We start from the raw sequence: 19,435 nt of genomic DNA on the forward strand, positions 1-19,435 counted from the left end.
GAGTAAGGTTAGAGCCAGCAGGGCTGGTGAGGCTGTAAACCCTGTGGGCAGCGCTGCTCTCCTGCCACACCACGGATGCAGCACATGTGCCTCCCTTCTTCAGGTGAAGAGGACATTCACGGATGTTACATGAGGCTTCTGCTCTCAGCCTCATTGGGACAGAGCACAGATCTTTGAGACAGGAGGGAACTGCATGCTCACCTGATGGAAATCCCAAAGCTGTACTGGGACATGACGCATTAAGTTCATGACTCTTGGTAGATGAGCTGTCCTGTAGGGTTGGTGTGTTGTCTCACTTTTTATAGACAGGGGGCCAGCAAAGCCATAGGGGCAAGAAGGGGGAGATTCAGAGAGTCTAAAGGGAAGATGCAAGGTGTCTTCTGCCCAGAGGTGCTGCTGCAGTGTGCAGCCCCTTTGGTCATTGGGCACCTGAGCACATGCTGGATGCTAGTGCCTCTGTCCTAAGACACCCATAAGGCCAGAGCAGGGAGCCCACAAATTTGTTTTCCTGATGTTATCTCCAGCTGCAGGCTCAGTCTGTTAAAACCTGGTGGAAAGATGCAGGCTTTGACACCAAGTCCTCAGCTCTGTTAAAGGCTAAAACCTTCCAGGAGAAAAAAGTACTCACATTTTAGGATAAATCAGAGAATGTTTGATATGGGTGTGGTCACATGGCCTCAGCAGTTGATTCTTCTGCAGGAGCTCGGTATTAAGTCACCAGACTCTCTTCTATTTTTTCTGAGACTACCATTTTTTTTGGGGGGGGGGGGTGAAACAAACAAAAAACTCATACAATTATCAAACTATTGAATATTAAAATTTCAGTTCCATAGTTTTACAAATAAGGAAAGAGAGGCTCAGACAGATGAAGTATGGCACAGCTCTCCTGACTCTTGGTCCATGGCTGACGTCAGCTGGTATCCATGGACACATTCTGACTGCATCAGTTGCTCAGGACAGTCACCAGGGACATAATGCAGATGAATCTGAGGCTCTCAATTCCATGATGTTTAAATGTCCTAAAATATTGAGATGCCAAAAAGGGGCAGACTTTGTCTTCTTTTCAGAAGTGCATGGAAAACAAGGTTAAATTTCTCATTCAGACTTTCTGTGGTTCCTTCTTTTGTTCACCCTGTCATGTGAAGACGTCCACCAGCTAAAGGAGGGTAATCTGAGCATGACTGAGAACGACTTTATTGAAGTAAGACAGAGGCTCCAGGCAAACAGATCAGTTCGGTCTGTTGCTGCATTGCAGGATTCATCTTGAAATGAGTGCTCACATGCAACCAAAGTTTATTCTAGAATGATGGGATGGATTGTGGAGAACATTTAGTCAAATCTCCCATTTTACAGGCTCAGAGAAGTTTGATGGTTTGCCTTGGGTCACACAGCATGGGGGTGGCAATGACAGGGAAGAATCCAGGTTTCTTGACTCTAGAATGGAATGCTTTTCCTAAACCATTCTGACCCTTTTCACAAGCCCCAGTGTTAGGGCATTTCAGATGGTTTCCAGATCAAGGAATTACCCATGCATGAAGGGAAGCAAGACAAAGACGATGGTAGTTGCCCCTGCTGAAGGCCCCGGGGTCTAGGAGAGCATGTTGGAGTAGAAGCTGAAGCTCTCAGTCATGGTCTTGGAGTTGCTGCGAGAGGAGCCATTGGAGGTGAGGTCCAGGGGTGAAGGTGTGGCCTTGGGACCCTCCTCCAGTTCTTCCTCATGGTTCCCCACCACTGTGGAGACAGTGGTCTCCAGGCGGCTGACTTTATACACACTGCCCTGGGTCTGGAGGTACCGGGTGGATTTCATCTCAAGCCCCTCGTAGTCTCCTGCACTGATGAAGGGGCAGCACCGGAAGGCGTGCTTGAAGCCCAGACGGAACCTGGGGGAAGAGCAGGTGGAGAGGTAACCCTGGGGGACAGCCTGCTTTCAGAGGGACTTCCCACCTTTGCGTCAGCTATTTAACACATAAATACACCCAAGCATGATTCTGTGTTATTATTTTTAAAATTAATTGAGAACTGGAGACAGTAAGGCCAAAAATATGTAAAGATTGGTCCTTAAAGTCAAATCCAGCACTAGAACCTGGGTTCAGGTGAAATGTGTCTTTCCTGAGGGCAGCCACTGAACTATGTTGTCTCCACTGTGGAGTCAGCCAACTTTGGGTCAACTCAACATTCACCAAGGGTTTACTATGTGATGATACTGTGCTAGTCACCATGTGGTAGAAACACATGATAAGAGTCAGTCCTCCCTTTCCAGTAGTTCACTGTCTGAAAGATGACTTTCTGCCAGTCATGTTCCTTCAGTATGCCTTGCTCGATCTGACTCTCACACCGGCTCTGTACCTCTGTTTCCATGCACAGCCCCCTGTGCATTGAATCCATAGGGCAGAGTGAGCAAACTCCTAGGTCACAAACTAGATCTATCTCATGGACCTGCTTTATATACATCAACCACAGATGCTTTTTTCCTCTTATGTGCACCCCACCCCCATTGACTTAGTTGCCAGTGTTTAAAAGTCAGAAGATGCCACACAAAAATATGGACTTCTGGTTCCTCTTAGAAAAGAAAGATATGTCCACTCTGGGCTTGTATTCCTGCAGTGGTGATAATCAGCAGGGGTTGAGTAATGTGGTGATTAGTTTGCTGCAGTCCCCACCGCTTCCTGTTGTCTCACAGCCAGATTTGCTTATTTAGGTTGGCTGCTTGGTGGTTATATAGACAGATGATCTTGTGGCCCCTGGAAAGAGTCTGGGGGTGGGGTTCTCACCTGTCATTGAGGCAGCAGTAGATGATAGGGTTGTACATGGTGGAGCTCATGGCCAACCACATGATGGCCAGGTAGAACTGCTGAATAAATTTCTCCATGTAGAGATCTGGTTTGATGTAGGGGAGGAGAAAGAAGATGTGGAAGGGCAGCCAGCAGATGGCGAAAGTACACACCACAATGATCATCATCTTGACCACCTGCAAGAGGGCGAGACAGGTGAGACCACCAGCACATTCTCTTATTCCCATGGCTACTTTCTCTCTTCTCCTACCATCCCCTCACTGCACACAGTTATTTATAATAACCCCTTTTGGGAGGGAAGAAGGACATTTTAAATGTGGTACCAAAGGACTTGGGTTACCTCAGTGTTCTCAGAGTGTGGCCCCACAGCCAGTGTCATCGCCATCACTCGAGACCTTGTCAGAAATGCAAATTCTTGGACCCCTCACCCAGACTTACCAAATAAGGAACTCTGAGGGTGGGACCCAGAATTCTGTGTTTGATAAGCCCTTCCTTCCAATGATTCTGATGCACACTTGTGTTCGAGAATCACTGTGTTATATCATCCTCTGGGCAATGACTGGAGAAGCCAAGGGAGACCAGAAGGATGGAAGGAGAAGGGACAGGACTTGAACAGCTGCCGCAAGGGAGCATCAGATGTTTAAAGGGGATTTACAAGGTTTTATGAACACTGAGTGATGCACCCCTTCCCTCTTTCCCCAATAAATCAGTGGAGAATAACCTAGCCTCCACACAATGAAACGCTATGCAAAATGTACCAAAAGGAAGAAAATAATGAGAAAGCTCTTTATATATTGATTTTTGAAGGTGTTTTGGATATTAAGTGAAAAAAAGGGAAGGGCAGAAAGTGTGTATTTACTATTTGCATAAAAAAGAAGAAAGAAGATAGTTTATATTTATTTGGCTTATAAATGCATTATAATATTTGGAAGGATTAATAAGACAAATAACAGTGGCTACCATAGTGAACGTGCACGTGCACTTGGGAGCTGGGTGGATGCAGGGCCTAGAACGGTGGGATCCTTTTCATGGTAAGATTCTTAATATATTTTTCTTTTCTTTTCTTTCTTTCTTCCTTCCACCTTTCTTTCTTTCATCCTCACTCAAGGATGTTTTTCCATTGATTTTTAGAGAGTGGAAAGAAGGGAGGAGGCGGGTAGAGAGAGAGAGAGAGAAGTGTCAATGTGAGAGAGACACATCGATTGGTTGCCTCCTGCATGTGTCCCAACCAGGCCAGGGATTGAACCTGCAACCCAGGTACATGCCCTTGACCGGAAATCGAGCCCATGACCTCTAGGTGCTGGGACTGACACTCTAACCACTGCGCCACACCAGCTAGGGTGATATTTTTAAAAACTCTTCATTTTGAAATAATTTAAGACTCCCAAGAAGTAGCGAAAATAACACAGAGGGTTCCCAGGTTCCTCGGGTGACTTCATCTCACATAACTATACCCCGTGATCAAAACCAGGACCCCGGCATTAGTGCCATGCTAGAAACTAAACTACAGACTGTGTTTGGATTTTGCCTGTTTTTACACTTGCTCATTTTTTGAGTGTATAGTCCTATAAAATTTTGTCACATGTATAGATGAGTGAAAACACTACCACAATCAGGATACAGAGCTGCTCTGTCACCACAAAGAAGCTCATGCTGTCCCTTTATAGGGAGCTCCTCCCCCAATACGAGCCCTCCTAGCCCCGGATCTGTTCTCTATCATAATGTTGCTCTTTTTAATACTTTTGGATGTTTGCACCAAGTGAATGTGTTATTCTGCCAAACTTTAAATAAATAATAAAAATAGGACTGAATAAGTCTAATACTTTCATAGTTAAATTGTGTGTGTGTCTTAGTGGCTTGACAGGCTGCAATTACTATTTATTTATTTATTAAATATATCTTTATTGATGTCATAGAGAGGAGAGGAGAGGGAGAGAGAGACAGAAACATCAATGATGAGAGAGTCATTGACTGAGCCCACAACCCCGGCATGTGCCCTGACCAGGAATCGAACCCCGCTCCTAGGATCCTAGGTTGACGCTCAACCGCTGAGCTACACCCGGCAGGGCTGCAATTACTCTTAAGGTGTGGGAAGGTCGTGCCTGTACAGGCAGACCCAGGTTGCTAATACATTGAAAAAGGATCCCCTCCCTCCCCCTTCCCTCTGTTCCCTCTGTTGTTCCCGAGACTCAGGGGTGTTTTGTGCCTGCGGAGTGGAGCCTCCTGAGGCTCTGGAGCCCATCTGCTTGCCAGCCTGTGGCCTGTGCTGGGGTGGGGTGGGCGCTCCCTGTCCCTTGCTCACCTTGCGCTTGGCAGAGACTTGCTCGTGGTAGCGGTCGGAGGAGTCCCCGGGGATCTCGCTGGCCCACAGGGTGATTCCCACTATGGTGTAAGCATAGCCGATCACCAGCAGGGGGAGGAAGTAGATCAGCAGAGTCACGCAAATGTGATACCTGCAACAAGGTAGCCGGAGGGGTCGGTTAAGAAATAACAGGGTGATCAAGGCTTGACAGCCACCTTCCTCAGCATTTGCCATTAATTAGTTTGGCTGATAAGACACACCCCCGGAGGCTTGCCATCTGCGTTGGATGAGTGGGTGATATATTGATGGATAAACTAGAGAAAGCAAATCTCTTCAACTTAGGTTTTTCTAGTGGACTTTTTCCATAATGAAGAATCCTGTTCAGATTGAAAAAAGAAGAATAAACATTGATTGAAGAGAAATGAATCCATTGTATACCTATGGCAATTTTAGTTAATGTTAAGTTGAATATTGCTGACATTCTCTAGCACAAAAAAAAAAAAAAATGCATCATTAATATAAGCATACACTCTAGAAAGAAGGAGGTGACTGTACCACTCAGTTTACACCTTTCAGATGACACTTAGGCTCAGATAGTACCCTCAGATGAGAACCACCACGATGGTTATGAGCCCTGATCCATTCTGTATGACCAAGGGAGTCACAGATATAAGAATAATTAGCTTGGAGGAAACAGATAGGACTTATCCTAGTCTAGAATCAGTAGAAAGAGCCACAAAGTGTTAGCCACGTCTAAGTCTGGTTCTTAAAAACCTATCTCCAGATGAAAGCTGCCTGGGTCTCTGAGTCACCACTTGGAATTTACATCGCATCTGACTTGAGTTTGACTGGGACACGAGCAAGAACTAACCCTTTGCTTAGTTAAACCACTGTGTTAAACCACTCACTGTTAAACCACTGAGATTTTTGGGGATTTGCTACAGCAGCGTAATTTATCCTATTCTGTTTCAGACAAGACTCCCTCTAAGTAGGACATTCAAATAAGTTTTTTGAATTTTGAGAAAGGATGTTTTTCTCAGGGGGTCACTGGCATGTCTGGCTAGTTATAGCCCTTTCCCCTGATGTGAGTTTAATGGGTAAACTCAGCATTCCTAATAGTAATAATAATAATAGCAGCTAATACTTTGGGGTGTTTATGTCACTGTGCTAATAATGTCAATGATGGTATTCATAGCATTCATAGATAAGGGAGTTGGAGCTCACTGAGTGACCAGCACAATGCCAAGCGCTTTGCTGGCCTTATCTTATCCTGGAAACAAATGATTGGGTGGTACTATCGTGATCCCATTTTGCAGAGGAAGGAACCACAGTTTAAAATTTAATTAAATTGCCTAAGTTCACAGCCGGTAAAAGGAGGACCTGGGATTAGAATATGGACCCCAGAACCAGCCTCTTGGCTCTGACGAAAAGCCACCCAGTGATATTTTCTTCCATCCTGTTTATGCTTATGCTCCACAGTGGAAATTTTTCCAATAAGGGAAGCTCACGTATTCACTCAGTTTCTCCTTTACTGACACTTCATTTGTTTTCAACCACTTTGCAAAACCCCACAGTTTAATATTCAAAGCCAGACCTCTGAATATTAAAATTTGCAACTTGAAGACACTTCAGGACTTTTCAAGTAACTAACCACAGATTCAGCAAAGCGTGGAGCTGAGCGCAGCCATTCTGCACAGACAGGGTGCTCCAGTCTCACCAGGAGCTCAGGGTCCCCCTGTATTGTCACTTCCTTTGGGAGCCACCTAAATCTTGTTCAGATAAACCCCTTTTACAAAGAAATTGCAAATACTCTATCTAAACGGTGTCTAAGTTATCAAAAATTCTAAATGATTGCAGGCCAAATGAATGAAATTCCGTCATTAAAAATATGCAAATAAATGCATTTACTCCCTCTTGACACCTTTTAGGAAAAATTTTGCCATATAGTTAATTGGAAGTAACTGTCCTTTTATTTCTTACCAAAATTATTATTTTAGAGAGTTGGTCAATGAACCTAGTGTATTTTATTTAGTGCAGCTCCCTGCATTTTTTGGCTCTTGATTCTGATATTCCTGGTTCCCTGCCAGGCAGGATTTTATCAGTCTCAGGATTAATATGTGTCTCCGGAGAAGAGATCAGGGGTAAGGGATGCACCAGAAGTGAGCCAGAGAAAGCATCAGGAGTGACTGCAAAAGATGGTGACAGAAGGGACTGTTTGGTTCCCACTTGATGAGATGTGCATTGCTTTTGATCATTAAATTCTGCCAATGGACTTAACAGCACTTTCAGAAGGAACCTGCATGCGACAGCTTCATGTCTTTGTTCCCTCCAGCTTTCTCCTCTAAGCAGCGAATGGGGCTTGACACGTTTTGCAGGATAAACTTGCTGAATACAGACAGAGCAGCCCCAAGCCCTGCAGAGCTTCCTGTCCTCAGCGCCTTACTACCTCAGTGCTCACTGATCCAGGTTCACTTAGGGCTCACGAGGCTGGAGTCACCTCATCGTCCAAGCAGCAACAGTTCCACTTTCTGAAATAATCCCCAGCATTTGAAATGAAGGTAGATATGTTTATGAAACAGTATCTAAGGTGTCTTCAAACGAACTCTAGGTGCCATGGGTGGGGGAAGAAGGAGGCCAAGAGGGCAGGGCTCTGGGTTAACCACCTTCACTCTAGGAGACAGCTCTGCTTTGCTGGGCTTGGGGGTGGTGGTGGAAGATTTCAGCTGTTACAGAGAGGTTGAAGGGCACGGATGCAATCCCAGTCCCCATTCAAGGCATAAGTCCTCTCTGCAATATCTCTATGTCGTAATCTTCTACCTTTTTCTTGAATACTCCCTGTGACATGCTGGTCAGTAGTTATAAAGCCAGCTCCATCAGCGATACCCTGCAGCTTGTTAGACACGCATGCTCTCAGGCCCCACCACGATGGACCAAATCAGAGTGTGTATTTCAACAAGACCACCTTGTGATTCGTGGGCAAGTTCAGGTTTGTAGCAGGGAGCTCTCAATCTTGGCTGTACAGCATTGAAAAGTTCCAGTGTGTGGATCCCACTATAGAGCTTCTTATTTAAAACTAGTCTGCAGCACAGCCTGGGCATCCGAGTTTCAGAAGCTCCCCTAGGGGATTCTCCTGTGCAGGCAGGGCTGAGTCACTGTCATTGAGCCTCCTGCTGTTGGCTGTGACTGACACTTTGCTCCTTAAACTGAGTGAATACCTGTGGCCCTGTAGCTTTCACCACTTCATCTTAGGTCACAAACAACAAGCCAAATCCACCTCCTGGTCCTATAGACTCAAGGGAGCATGCCCTTCCCCAGAGCCCTCTTTGCATCTCGGGTGTCTTGGCCAGCCCTCATTTGACATGTGCTGAGCAGCTTCATCTTCCTGCCCTTCCTCCAGCAACCCTCAAGCCACCTCTTCTTCAAGCATGATGCTAGATACCTGCTTGACGTTTTACTTCCTGCAAAAAATTGTCTTCTTTGCAGATAAACTGGGTTTCCTTGTAGTTAAGGAAAGCAAAACCCATATATTTCTTGGTTCGGTTTTAATTCCAGACTTTAGAGCCAAATCCCCAAACCCTGGCAGTCCTGTAGGAGGGGACACAGAGGAGAGTCCCCACCTTTGGTCTTTTGCCAGGAGTTTTGTCTGTGGTCGCGACAAAGAAGTGATTGACAGTAGGTACCTCTTCAAAGGGAGTGGAGACATTGAGGAGGGGTGTCAGGGGCCTTTATAAGTATATATAAAATAAACATGAACATAAAAATTTAAAAATTACCCTGACCACAACAGGTGTTTTTTTTATTAAGTAACTAGAGAGTAATGAGAATGCAGAAGTGAGACTCTCAATCAAGTTGACCAGGGAAGCTTCCTGGAGGAGGTGCTGCTAGGCCAGGCCCTGATACATAAGCAGGAGGCGGGTGCCACAGGTGAGAAAAACAGCAGGTGCAAAGGCATGAGGGGGGACTCGGCATGATGAGGGTGCTGTGGTGTGGCTGGGACCGAATGGAACATGGCTGTGTGAGGAACCATCAGGAGTCTTGGCCAGAAAGGTGGACAGAAGTGAAATCCTGAAGGGCATTTTATGACAGGCTGGAGAGTGTAATTTATTCTGAAGTCGGTGGGAAACCATGAAGTAGTTTTAAACAGAGGAGTGACCTGATCAGATACTTGTGCTCTGGCTACTGTGGGGCATGGCTGGAGGCGGGCAAGGCTAGAGGCTCGAGCCTTCAGGGCGCTGTGCGGGGATCCAGGCAGGAAGTGACAATGATGCGAGCTAGGGCTATGGCAGAAAGGATGGATGGGGGGGGGGGACCTCAAGGGGTGCTGTAGCTGGGAGGAAATGCTGGCCACTGAAGGGGCAATTTACCTGGATTTCTGGCCTCTGCAAATGGCAGAGAGTGAGGCCGACTGTCCCTGGTATGGGGACCGGGGAGGAGAGGCAGGCCTGTTGCTCTTCTGGCCATGCTGACCTTGAGGGCTGGCAGTTGGTTGTCTGGATCTGGCTGGAGCTGGGACAAAGGCACTGGGCTGGAGACTAGATTCAGAGCCCTTAGGTGTCCCCAAACCATGAGAGGACAAGGAGATGTAGGACGGTTCTGAGAGAGGGTAGTGAGGGGGAAGCCCGACCCCTGGGGGTGGGGGCCGGGCAAGCCCACAGGGGGAGGGAAGAAGGGTGACCATGGCCCGGGGCAGAAGGGAGGGAACAGCCCAGGCACGGAGCCTGCCCGAGGGGAGGGAGAGCTGCAACTTGCTCGATGGTTTTGGAAATCGGAGGTCAGGAGCAGGTTGCCTTCTAACGGGGGTGAGAGGCTAGCGCAGCTGGGCTGGCACGTGGGCAGGGGGTGCCTTAAAACGCTGGGCTGTGAAAGGGAGGCGCAGGGCAGCCGCTAAAGGAGGACACCGTGTGACTGTGCGGAAAGGTGGGAACGAAGCTCTCTGGGCCCTCTCCCGTTGGTCACTACACCCAGGGAGCACATGGCCTTCACTCTGTTCTTCAGAGAAGGGTCAGGATGACACCTCTGTCAGCTGCGTCCAGCCATAAACTCTGGGCAGTCGGCCTCCAGTCGGCCTCCCTCAGGACAGGTGACCAGCAAGACAGACAGCTCAAGAGCAGGACTTGATTCAAGGAAAAACTGGGTTCATAAAATGCCCCCCCATGGTGCTGCCCCCTCGGGAGAACAAGACAGGATAGAAAGCACATCCTTTCTGCAGTCGCGGTCAGAATCTCCTTGTGCTCTCCAGGCTCCTTGTTATTTTTCATCTGCTCGGTTGGATGGTTTCATCCTTGGAGGCAGAGCCCCCGGTGTGCCTCTTTAATCCGCTTCACGGACTGGCACCAAGGAACCGCTTCATGGACAGGCATCATCTCAGGCTTTGGAGGGCACTTGGGATCGCCCCTGGCCCATTCCCCAGCCAGCAGCAGCCCTCTGCCAGCATCTGCTTGAACGCGGGTCCCGCAGGCAGAGTCCGGAGGCCTGAGCACTTCCTACCTCTTCATTTTTTAATCAATAGTTTTCTCACAAGTTCTATCTACTCACTGTGGATTTGAAACTATAGGCAAGCATTAAAAGAAACCCTTTAAAATGTCCTATAATCCCATCCCATCAATTTCTAATAAAACCAATTAATATCTTCCTATATTTTTATGCACGCAGATTTATAGTTGTACATTCACAAACATATTTTAGGTTACTCTAAAAACTTAACACTATGTCACAGCTTTTTTAGGTCAATAAATACATTTCTATGATAAAATTTCTAATGACTAATAATATCCTGGTTTATGGAGGTTGTTTGGCCAGTCTTCTAATTGGATACTTGAATTATTTACTATGCTTTGATATTTAGTTAATGCTATAATTATAATATTCAAATATATGTCTTTGCTCTCCTTCTTATTTGCCAAGAATCAATCAGTTGGAATGAAGTGCCTTTAAGGGTTTGATATATATTGTCACTGTTCAGGAAATATATGCCAATTTCTACCACTCGCAGCACTTCCTGAGGGTTCCCTTTCCTCTGCACGGCTCTCTGGGCATCAGCATGGCTTTTAGTCTTTGACAGCACCATCTTTTACGCATGGTCCCCTACTTTGCATTTAATATTCTTGATCCAGCGTACACTGAAATTTTACAAGTGTGCTATTTAGTCACTGTCATCTCTTCTTTTGTGACTTGCTTGCTTGTATAACTTACTCAGTTTACATTGGGGGTGTCGATATTGCCCCTATTAATTTGCAGGGACTCTTTATGGGTTCTGTCATACTTAGAACGGCCCTTCCCACACCCAGAGGATGAAAACATTTGCCTTGACTTCTCCCATTTATTTATTTGATTATTTGCACTTAACCGTTCAGTGTCTCAGGGATTTATTTGGTGAGTTATGAGAAAAGGCTCCACATTTTTCTCTCTAATGATTGTTTACTAGCACCACTGCTGGATACGCCATCCTTTCCTTGCTGATTTGAAGCTGCACTTGTACCTTACACACGCATGTATATGTTTGGCTCTGATCCTGGGCTTTTGTTCTGTTTTCTTGATCCATCTCTCCTTTCGGGTGCCAGCCCTGCACATCTCAATGTTTGTAGCTTAGTACTGCATCTTTTATCTATGGCAGTACAAAATGGCTTATTATTTTACTCAGTTCCAAAAAAATTAAATATCTCCAGATCTGCACATTTCCTACGAAGAGGGTCAGGGGATGGATTCAGTTATTTTCAGCTAGATTGCAGCCTCCCAGAAGATATCAGATGGTAAATTTACTGGCCCAACCCAGCATCGGCTCTCACACTGAAGTTTAGCAGTGGGTGCTATTGATCTGCCCAGGGCCTTCAGTCCTTCTTTCAGATTCTTTCTTGACCAGCATGCTCAGGCAAAGACCAAGATCCTCAGAAGGATGTGTTGCCGGGAATGGCTCCAGAGTTTGGAAATGCTCTCACAAGAGGTCTTTAAATCCTGGACTCCAGCAGAAGACACTCAGCTCCCTTCCTCACACCCCTCCTTCCTCCAGTCTGCTTAGGGGCAGGGCAGGGATGGGAGTGGAGGCAGGTGGCTGATATTCCTGCCTGAAATTTTTATTTGGTGGATGTGTTAAGGGAAAAACAAACTCTGAATTATAAAGCTTTGGCAGGCTTTGTATTACTGAGACAGAAGAATAAATTAGATGGTGGATTGGTTGGCTGAGGACATTATTGTGTTTTGGGATAAGGGAAGATAGACTAGAAGCATAATTTGGGGTGGGGTGAAAAAATGCTAAATTGGTCTATGTAAGGAAAAAAAAATCAAGAGTATAGGTAACAAGAAAGAGAGAGAAAGATATGAGAAAGATCGAGATCTGGCGTCCCCAAGGTTGAAAGCAGGGATCTGTAAAAGGACACAGCCAGTAAGACATTTCCTGTGGTGAGCATGCTCAATACACTGTAAGGAACCGTGGTACCCAAGAGTAAATTCAGACGGTACAGTCCTGTCCTATGCGTAATTCCCTGATTTCTCTAATCACACCCAAAATCTTCTGTAAAATGTACCTCAGCCAACAAGTCCATGTCAGTGGGACTTTGAGGACATGAAGGAGGAGGGCTGGTTTCCTGAGTGGAGCCAAGTGGGCCAACCAGTGATAGTGGTGACCACAAAGGTCCCGTGATGGGTTAAAGTTCTTACTTTGGGGTCGAGGAGGAGGTGTGGCAAAGAGGGAGACCTTGTCTCAAGAAGCAGGGAGACAGTGAGGGGACCCCTGAATCTGCACTCTGCTCCCTGGTCAGTCTTTTCAGTCTGGCAGATGACATCAAATCATGTAATCCGCCCAGCCGGGCATGGCTCAGTGGTTGAGCGTCGACCTAGGATCCAGGCGATCGGGGTTCGATTCCCGGTCAGGGCACATGCCTGGTTGCGAGCTTGATCAATGACTCTCTCATCATTGATGTTTCTGTCCCTCTCTCTCCCTCTCTTTTCCTCTCTCTGAAATCAATAAAGATATATTTAAAAAAAAAATCATGTAATTCCCATGCACGGTAGTTCTGGAAGCTACAACCAGCTACAGGGCCAGGTATTGAAGTCTGAACAGAGAACCGCCACGAGGTGGCGCCAAACTGCAGCTGGCCCCTGGCCCCATCAGAAGGTATTTCATTCAGGTGACTGGCCCTTCAGTGCCCCAGCAATAAACCGGCATGCATTTTGTGTGCTTACATGCCTTGTACACTGCACACGTCCACCCCAAGTATCTCACTGTCTCATGGCGCTGTTTTCCAATGTGTCCCTTGGTCCAATTTTTACCAACGTAGCATGAGCTTTGCAAACCTCCTTGGATTATTACAACCCATTGAGAATTAAGACTGCATTTTGTCTGTGACATGTTTTCCTGATCATCAGTGGACACTGATAAGTGTTTTGCTGATAAAACTCACCCACTCTTATTCCCTCCGGATAGTTCTTAACTCTCTCGTGTTAGGCTCGGCTTGAGGTTGGGGTAGGGGACTGTCCCTGCAGAAGAATACCCCGCGCAGGCTGAGCAGCCAGGGACAGGTCCAGGATGAGCTCCTGCCCTGGTTGCTGCAGCCTGTGATGAGCACTGAGCGGAGGAGAGCTCAGCTACACACAGAGAACTGAAGCTTGTACTTTTTCATTCTTCTGAGCATTTGAAAGATGGTTATTTTTGGTGAGGCATTGTTTAAAAACTGCTTCTATCGGTGCCAACTGACATCAGTAAGCATTTTCTGATATAAGTGGTAGCATAAATGTGAGTGTTGGTTGTTCTTATACTTCTTCTAGTCCCCGGGGTCTGAAAAACACTTAAAATAATCAAAACAATTCTGGTGACAATAGCCTGTGACTAACAACCATCCATGCCCTCCAGACTCATGGCCCTGTGCTGAGCACCCAGCTCCTTGCTGCGCACCGAAGGTATTTCCTCCACGCAAGGCAAATCTTAGCACAACACCCACAAATAAATGGCCAGCTAGTGGCCATTTTTTCTTTTTCTGATGAAATCTGGTATCAAGTGTGGTACAACGTAAACAGCCACTGGCTTGTAGAAGATGTAGAAACCGCACATTTTCTATGTGCTGTAGTTTCATTGCAAAGGTATTTCTGGAAAGTGGATTTGACTTCATCTCATTACCTCTGGGACTTGGGGTAAGAGAGAGAAATTTCTAACCCCATTTTAAATTGAAAAATTAAGGTACAGGGAAGGTAATTGCCTTGTTGAAGTCACTCAGGGTTGAAATGGGAACAGAAAACAGATCGGTCCTTTTTTCGTTTCAACCCTTTGCATTTCTTTGTCTTTCTGCTCAGATGAGCTCAGATTGAAGAATGGATGCGTATCACTCAGGGCAGGGACGCCACAGTTTCTCAAGAATGAACACATATACCAAGCACCAAAACCGTCCACAGCATTTAATAATGGCAGACAATTTATTGGAAAAATAGCATTGCTTAAAACATCAGACCCAGAATTCAATTCCGCCTACATGTGTGACCTGGAATAGTGGCCAAGTCTTAGATTCCAGTTTAGGTCTGGATTCATTCTTGTCCTATTTCCACAGCCTTTTCATGTCTTGAACCCTGAGCCCAAAGAAACCCTCGGCTGAAATATGTGAGAAAGACAAACACCCCACTTTTAGTTCCTCAGCCAGCAGTTTCTCAGCATGAACAATAGACCATTATGCCATGAGCTACACAGGCTGCCGGTCTACAGCTTCCATTAGCAAATTGAGCAATGCAATTTACGTCTCACAAGAAATTATCACGGAGACTCCATTAATCAACTTGAAGTCTGCTGTGAGTTGTGTGCAAGAAGACAAACATTTTTAACGTGGGAGTGTTGACAGATTTTCGTACCTCCCCGAGCTGGCCAAATTGAATCTAGTCATTTCTGAACCATCTTTCATGCAGTCTTCTCTTACAAGAAAGGTGTCTTTCTTGAAGGGAGAAAAGCTAAGCTGATCTATACAATAGAGACAGAATTTTTTTGTAGTTATGCTGTGGACAATAGTTTTGGGTATTTTTAATGGAGTTTCTATTTTTTTACTTTTGCCTATTAAACTAGGCTTCTGAGCTTGAGTTTATTTAGATAAAGAATCATGTAGATTTCAGCTTTATGAGGGTTGCATGTGTATTGTTAGCAGAGTCACCTGTTCAGGCTGGAGGCCAGCCCTGTGCTGAGGTGGCACCTTCTGTTATGGGTGAAGAACATGTGAAAGAAAGAGCCGGACCCCATTTATTCAGCCACCGAATTGATCATGAGCCCTAACTTTGTGCTAGATTCTGGGGATATAAATGGTGAGTAAAAAAGATATGATCCTTGACCTTGAGAAGGTTAAAGTATAGGGACAAAGACAGAATATAAACAAATATACCAGCAAATAAATATAAAATCATAAATGTGTTACGTGCATAAAGCAACCAATGAAGGTGGTGGTAGGGAATCTGGGGCTCACACTCAAAGACTCCCTGATGAAGTGACCTGAAGTTAGAAGCAGCCTCATGAAGGGTGCAGGGTAGGTGATCTGTGTAGAGACAAGAGCAGACACAAAGCCCTGAGGTCCGAATGAGCTGGGCATATAGGAGGAGCACCAAAAGGATATTGTGTGTATGTGTGTGTAGATAGATTCATTTTAGGGAGTTGACACACACAATTATGGCTGTTGGTGAGTCTAGGACCTGTAGGGCAGGAGGCAGACTGGACACTCAAGTGAGTGTAGATGCTGTACTCTTAAAGCAGAATTCTTTCCTCTTTAGAAAATCTCAGCTTTTGCTCGTAAGGCCTTCAACTGATTGGGTGAGGCTCACCCACGTCATAGAGGGTAATCTGCTTTCCTTAAAGTCAACTCATTGTAAATGCTAATCATGTCTACAAAATACCTTCACAGCCAAATCTGAACTAGTGTTTGACTAGTAGCCCAGCCAAGCTGACCCATAAAGTTCACCATCATTAGGCCCAGCTTGGTTGGAGAAAGCTGGGAAAATTCAGGGTATGACTTGGAGATAGAATAGGCAGGAACATGCAGATGGGGGTGGGTGTGAAGGTGAGGGATGCTCCAGCCACAGCCTCAAACCCAGTCTTGCTGCCCCTTCTCTTAGTAAGGACTCCCAGCCCCAATACTATCACTGATTTAGGAAGAGAAGGGGCTTAGTGGAGACGGCATCTTGGTCAAAATGGTAATTCTGCATGGTGATGATCCTAGTTAAAGCGGGCCCAGGCTGAATATGGTATAAGGAGTGTACATGTGCCTTTTTTTAAGTAACTAAATAGCCTCTGTTATGGTACCGAGGGGCCTTCAAATCACCATCATCACCATCACCATCACTGCCACCATCATCATGACTACCACCACCACCACATTAGCAGCTAACACTGATACAGTGTTTGCTATACGCCAGGCACCATTCTAAATGCTTTATTTACACATATCGACTGATTCACATCTCCCAACAGCAATCTCTGTTTTGTGGATGATAAAACTCAGGCACAAAAATTACAAAGTGACTATGCACTATGGTCCTCAGCACAACTCCAGGACACCACTCACAGAGACTACTTGTTCATGAGCACCCATGGAATTGCACAGTGCAGTTCACCCTGACAGAATGTAAACAACGGGCCCAGGAATTCTATGTTGTAGAGATTAGGATTGTCTTGGGTGAAAAGCATTGTAAAACTTTACGGGAAGGGATGCCATGTATGTGGTATACATATTTTTTATTATTAATATCTAAATACTTATAGAGTTCAAAAAATAACCATTTTAGGAAGAGAAGGGGCTTAGTGGAGATGAATAGTATGAGATTTGAGGAATAGTTGCAAAGATAACACAGAGAGTGCCCATATACTTCACAGCCAGTTTCTGCTACTGTTAACATCTTATTAGTATGGTACATTTGTCACAATTAATGAACCAATATCAATACATTATTATTAACTGAAGTCCATATTTTATTCAGTTTCTTTAGAATTTATCTAATGTCCTTTTACTGTTCCAGGATCTCAACCACAGTTTCTCAGACTTTCCTTGACAGTTACGAGGCTACTGGTCAGGTATTCTGCAGAGTGTCCCTCAGCTGGGATTTGTCTAAAGTTTTTCTCATGATTAGACAGGGGATATGGGTTTTTTTGGGAAGACCACAGAGGTAAAGTGTCATTCTCATCACATCATATCTAGGGGACATGCTATCAATATGGCTCATCACTGCTGGTATTGACCTTGATCACCTGATTGCAGTAGCATTTATCAGGCTTGTCCACTCTAAAGCTACTCCTCTCCCCCATCTCTGCCCACCATTCCATACTGTGCTCTTTGGAAGAAAGTCACTGTGCACAGTCCACACTTAAGGATTAGGGAGTTATGCTCCCCTCCTTGAAGGTGGAATTTCTATATAAATTACTTGGAATTCTTCTGCATGCGAGATTTGTCTGGTCTTCATCATTTGCTTATTCAATCTTTTATATACATCAATGTAGACTCATGTATATTTATTACATACTGTGGGTCATAATGCAATACTTTTTAAAACATTTACTTTAATTGTTCCAGCTTTGGCCATTGGAAGCTCTTTCAATGGCTTCCGATGTCCATTTGATACCAACACTGTGTGCACTTAATGCTCTTTCTTCTTTCTAGAAATATAAGGTGCTCCAGGCTTATCTTGTGAATTCACTGTCCTTGAATCAGCCATTTCCCAAGGAGCCCTGGTCTCTTTTATTGGGGCGCACTATAAGAAATCAAGATCTGGGTGGTGGGTGATAACTTTTACAAATGCAATCATATTTATGATGTCATTTCCCCCACACCTACCCTACAGAGTGAGTAAAATCATTCCTACTCTACATAAGATGAAACTGCCCTCCAAAGGTCATGCAGCAGGCCTTGAACTAGAGCCTACGTCTCACAACTACAGGCTTCAAGTTTTTTCCAACCACACTTGTTTTCGGCACTCTGTCACTCCTCCATGCCCCTGGGTAAGTTTCATCAGTTCAAGACTTCCTATTCCTTTAATTCTCACAACAACCAGAGACGATGGATGCTGCTATTTTTATTTCCACTTTGCAGGTGAGGAAGCTGATACACAGAGAGGTAAGTAATTTGTGCATAGCTGCACATCTTGTGAGTGGGGGTGCTGGTGTCACACATGGACCCAGGTCCCCTGACTCCACAGGTCCCACAACAGACACCCCCCCCCCCCCCACTGCAGGGACCACAAACTGTCACCCGCAGGCTATATCAGCTCACCACCTGTTTTTATATGGTTTATGAGTTAAGAAAGAATGGTTTTAAAATTTTTAAATGAATGAAAAAAGTCAAAAGAAGAATATCATTCCATGATATGAGAAAAAATTATATGACACTCAAATTTCAGTGTTCATAAATAAAATTATCATGGAACAGCCATGCCCATTCATTTAAGTATTGTCTGTGGCTGCTTTCCTGCTTCAATGGCTGAGTGGAGTGGTTGTGACAGAGACTGTAGGGCCTGCAGAACTTAAAATATTTACTCTCTGGCTCTTAAAGTTTGCCGACCCCCCACTCCATTGAACTGCAAAGGGAAGGGGCTGAGTTACAACCATTACAGAGGACCGCAGCACAGGCCAGCGCTGTGCCTTCTGTGGACTGACTTATGCCACTGGAATGCGCTCCCTTCTTCTGGCACCAACCCAACTCCTACCCTTCTTCAAGGTTTGTCTCCTGTTGCTGAGAGCTTCTCTGGGCTAGTCTGGTCTTCATAATCCTTTCTGCTGATTCCCAAACCACTTCACATCTACTTAGTTTTTGATTACTTGGTGCCTTGTACAGTTCTTCATCTCATGCACATTAGCTTTATCTTCCAAGTCATCTGCAAGCTCCTTGAATGCAGGGGCCTTGGATATCTCTCTTCTCTGCTCCCTACATGATCAACCACAGATTAAGTTTTCCGAAACCCAGCTCTTACTATTGATACAAACGCCCTTCCTATTCAAGTTTCCAACTGCCCATCAGATGAAGCACAAACTCCTTAGCATGACATTTCAAGCCCTCTGTTGTATAATCCTCACTCTCAAATCTGACTAGTTAACCAGTCCTCCGATTCACTTTGGGAACATCGTGGCTGCTCAGGAAATGTTCCCTCCTGCGCTCCCCACTTTGCTTTTTCTTATGCTCTTACCACACTGGAAGAGAACTGAGAACAGATCACTAGATTTGACAGTGATGAGGCCACTCCTGAGCAATTGCAGTGTCAGGATGGGGGCAGAAACCTGAAAGCAGCAACAAAGAAGAATGTCGACAACCACAAAATCACTACAGCAGGCATAGCGTAGATGTTTGTGCTGAGAAGGAGGGGTGCGTGCACTGTTTGGTCTCGGGAGAGCGCTGCATGG

At 45.4% G+C, this 19,435-nt stretch overlaps 1 protein-coding gene across 1 annotated transcript in view; it reads right to left on the minus strand.

The window, feature by feature from the left end:
- Positions 1-1,588: 1,588 nt before the first annotated feature.
- Positions 1,589-19,435, minus strand: part of TACR1 (tachykinin receptor 1) — a 127,187-nt gene continuing 109,340 nt past the window's right edge. Inside the window, exons 3-5 of the mRNA XM_016202509.2 lie at positions 5,095-5,245; positions 2,772-2,968; positions 1,589-1,880 (exon numbers count right to left, since the gene is read on the minus strand). Coding sequence (XP_016057995.2) covers positions 1,589-1,880; positions 2,772-2,968; positions 5,095-5,245 — 640 coding nt within the window. The remainder of the gene's footprint in view (positions 1,881-2,771; positions 2,969-5,094; positions 5,246-19,435) is intronic.

This window comes from Miniopterus natalensis, chromosome 13, assembly GCF_054644295.1.
Source record: "Miniopterus natalensis isolate mMinNat1 chromosome 13, mMinNat1.hap1, whole genome shotgun sequence".
NCBI classification, from domain to species: Eukaryota; Metazoa; Chordata; class Mammalia; order Chiroptera; family Miniopteridae; genus Miniopterus; species Miniopterus natalensis.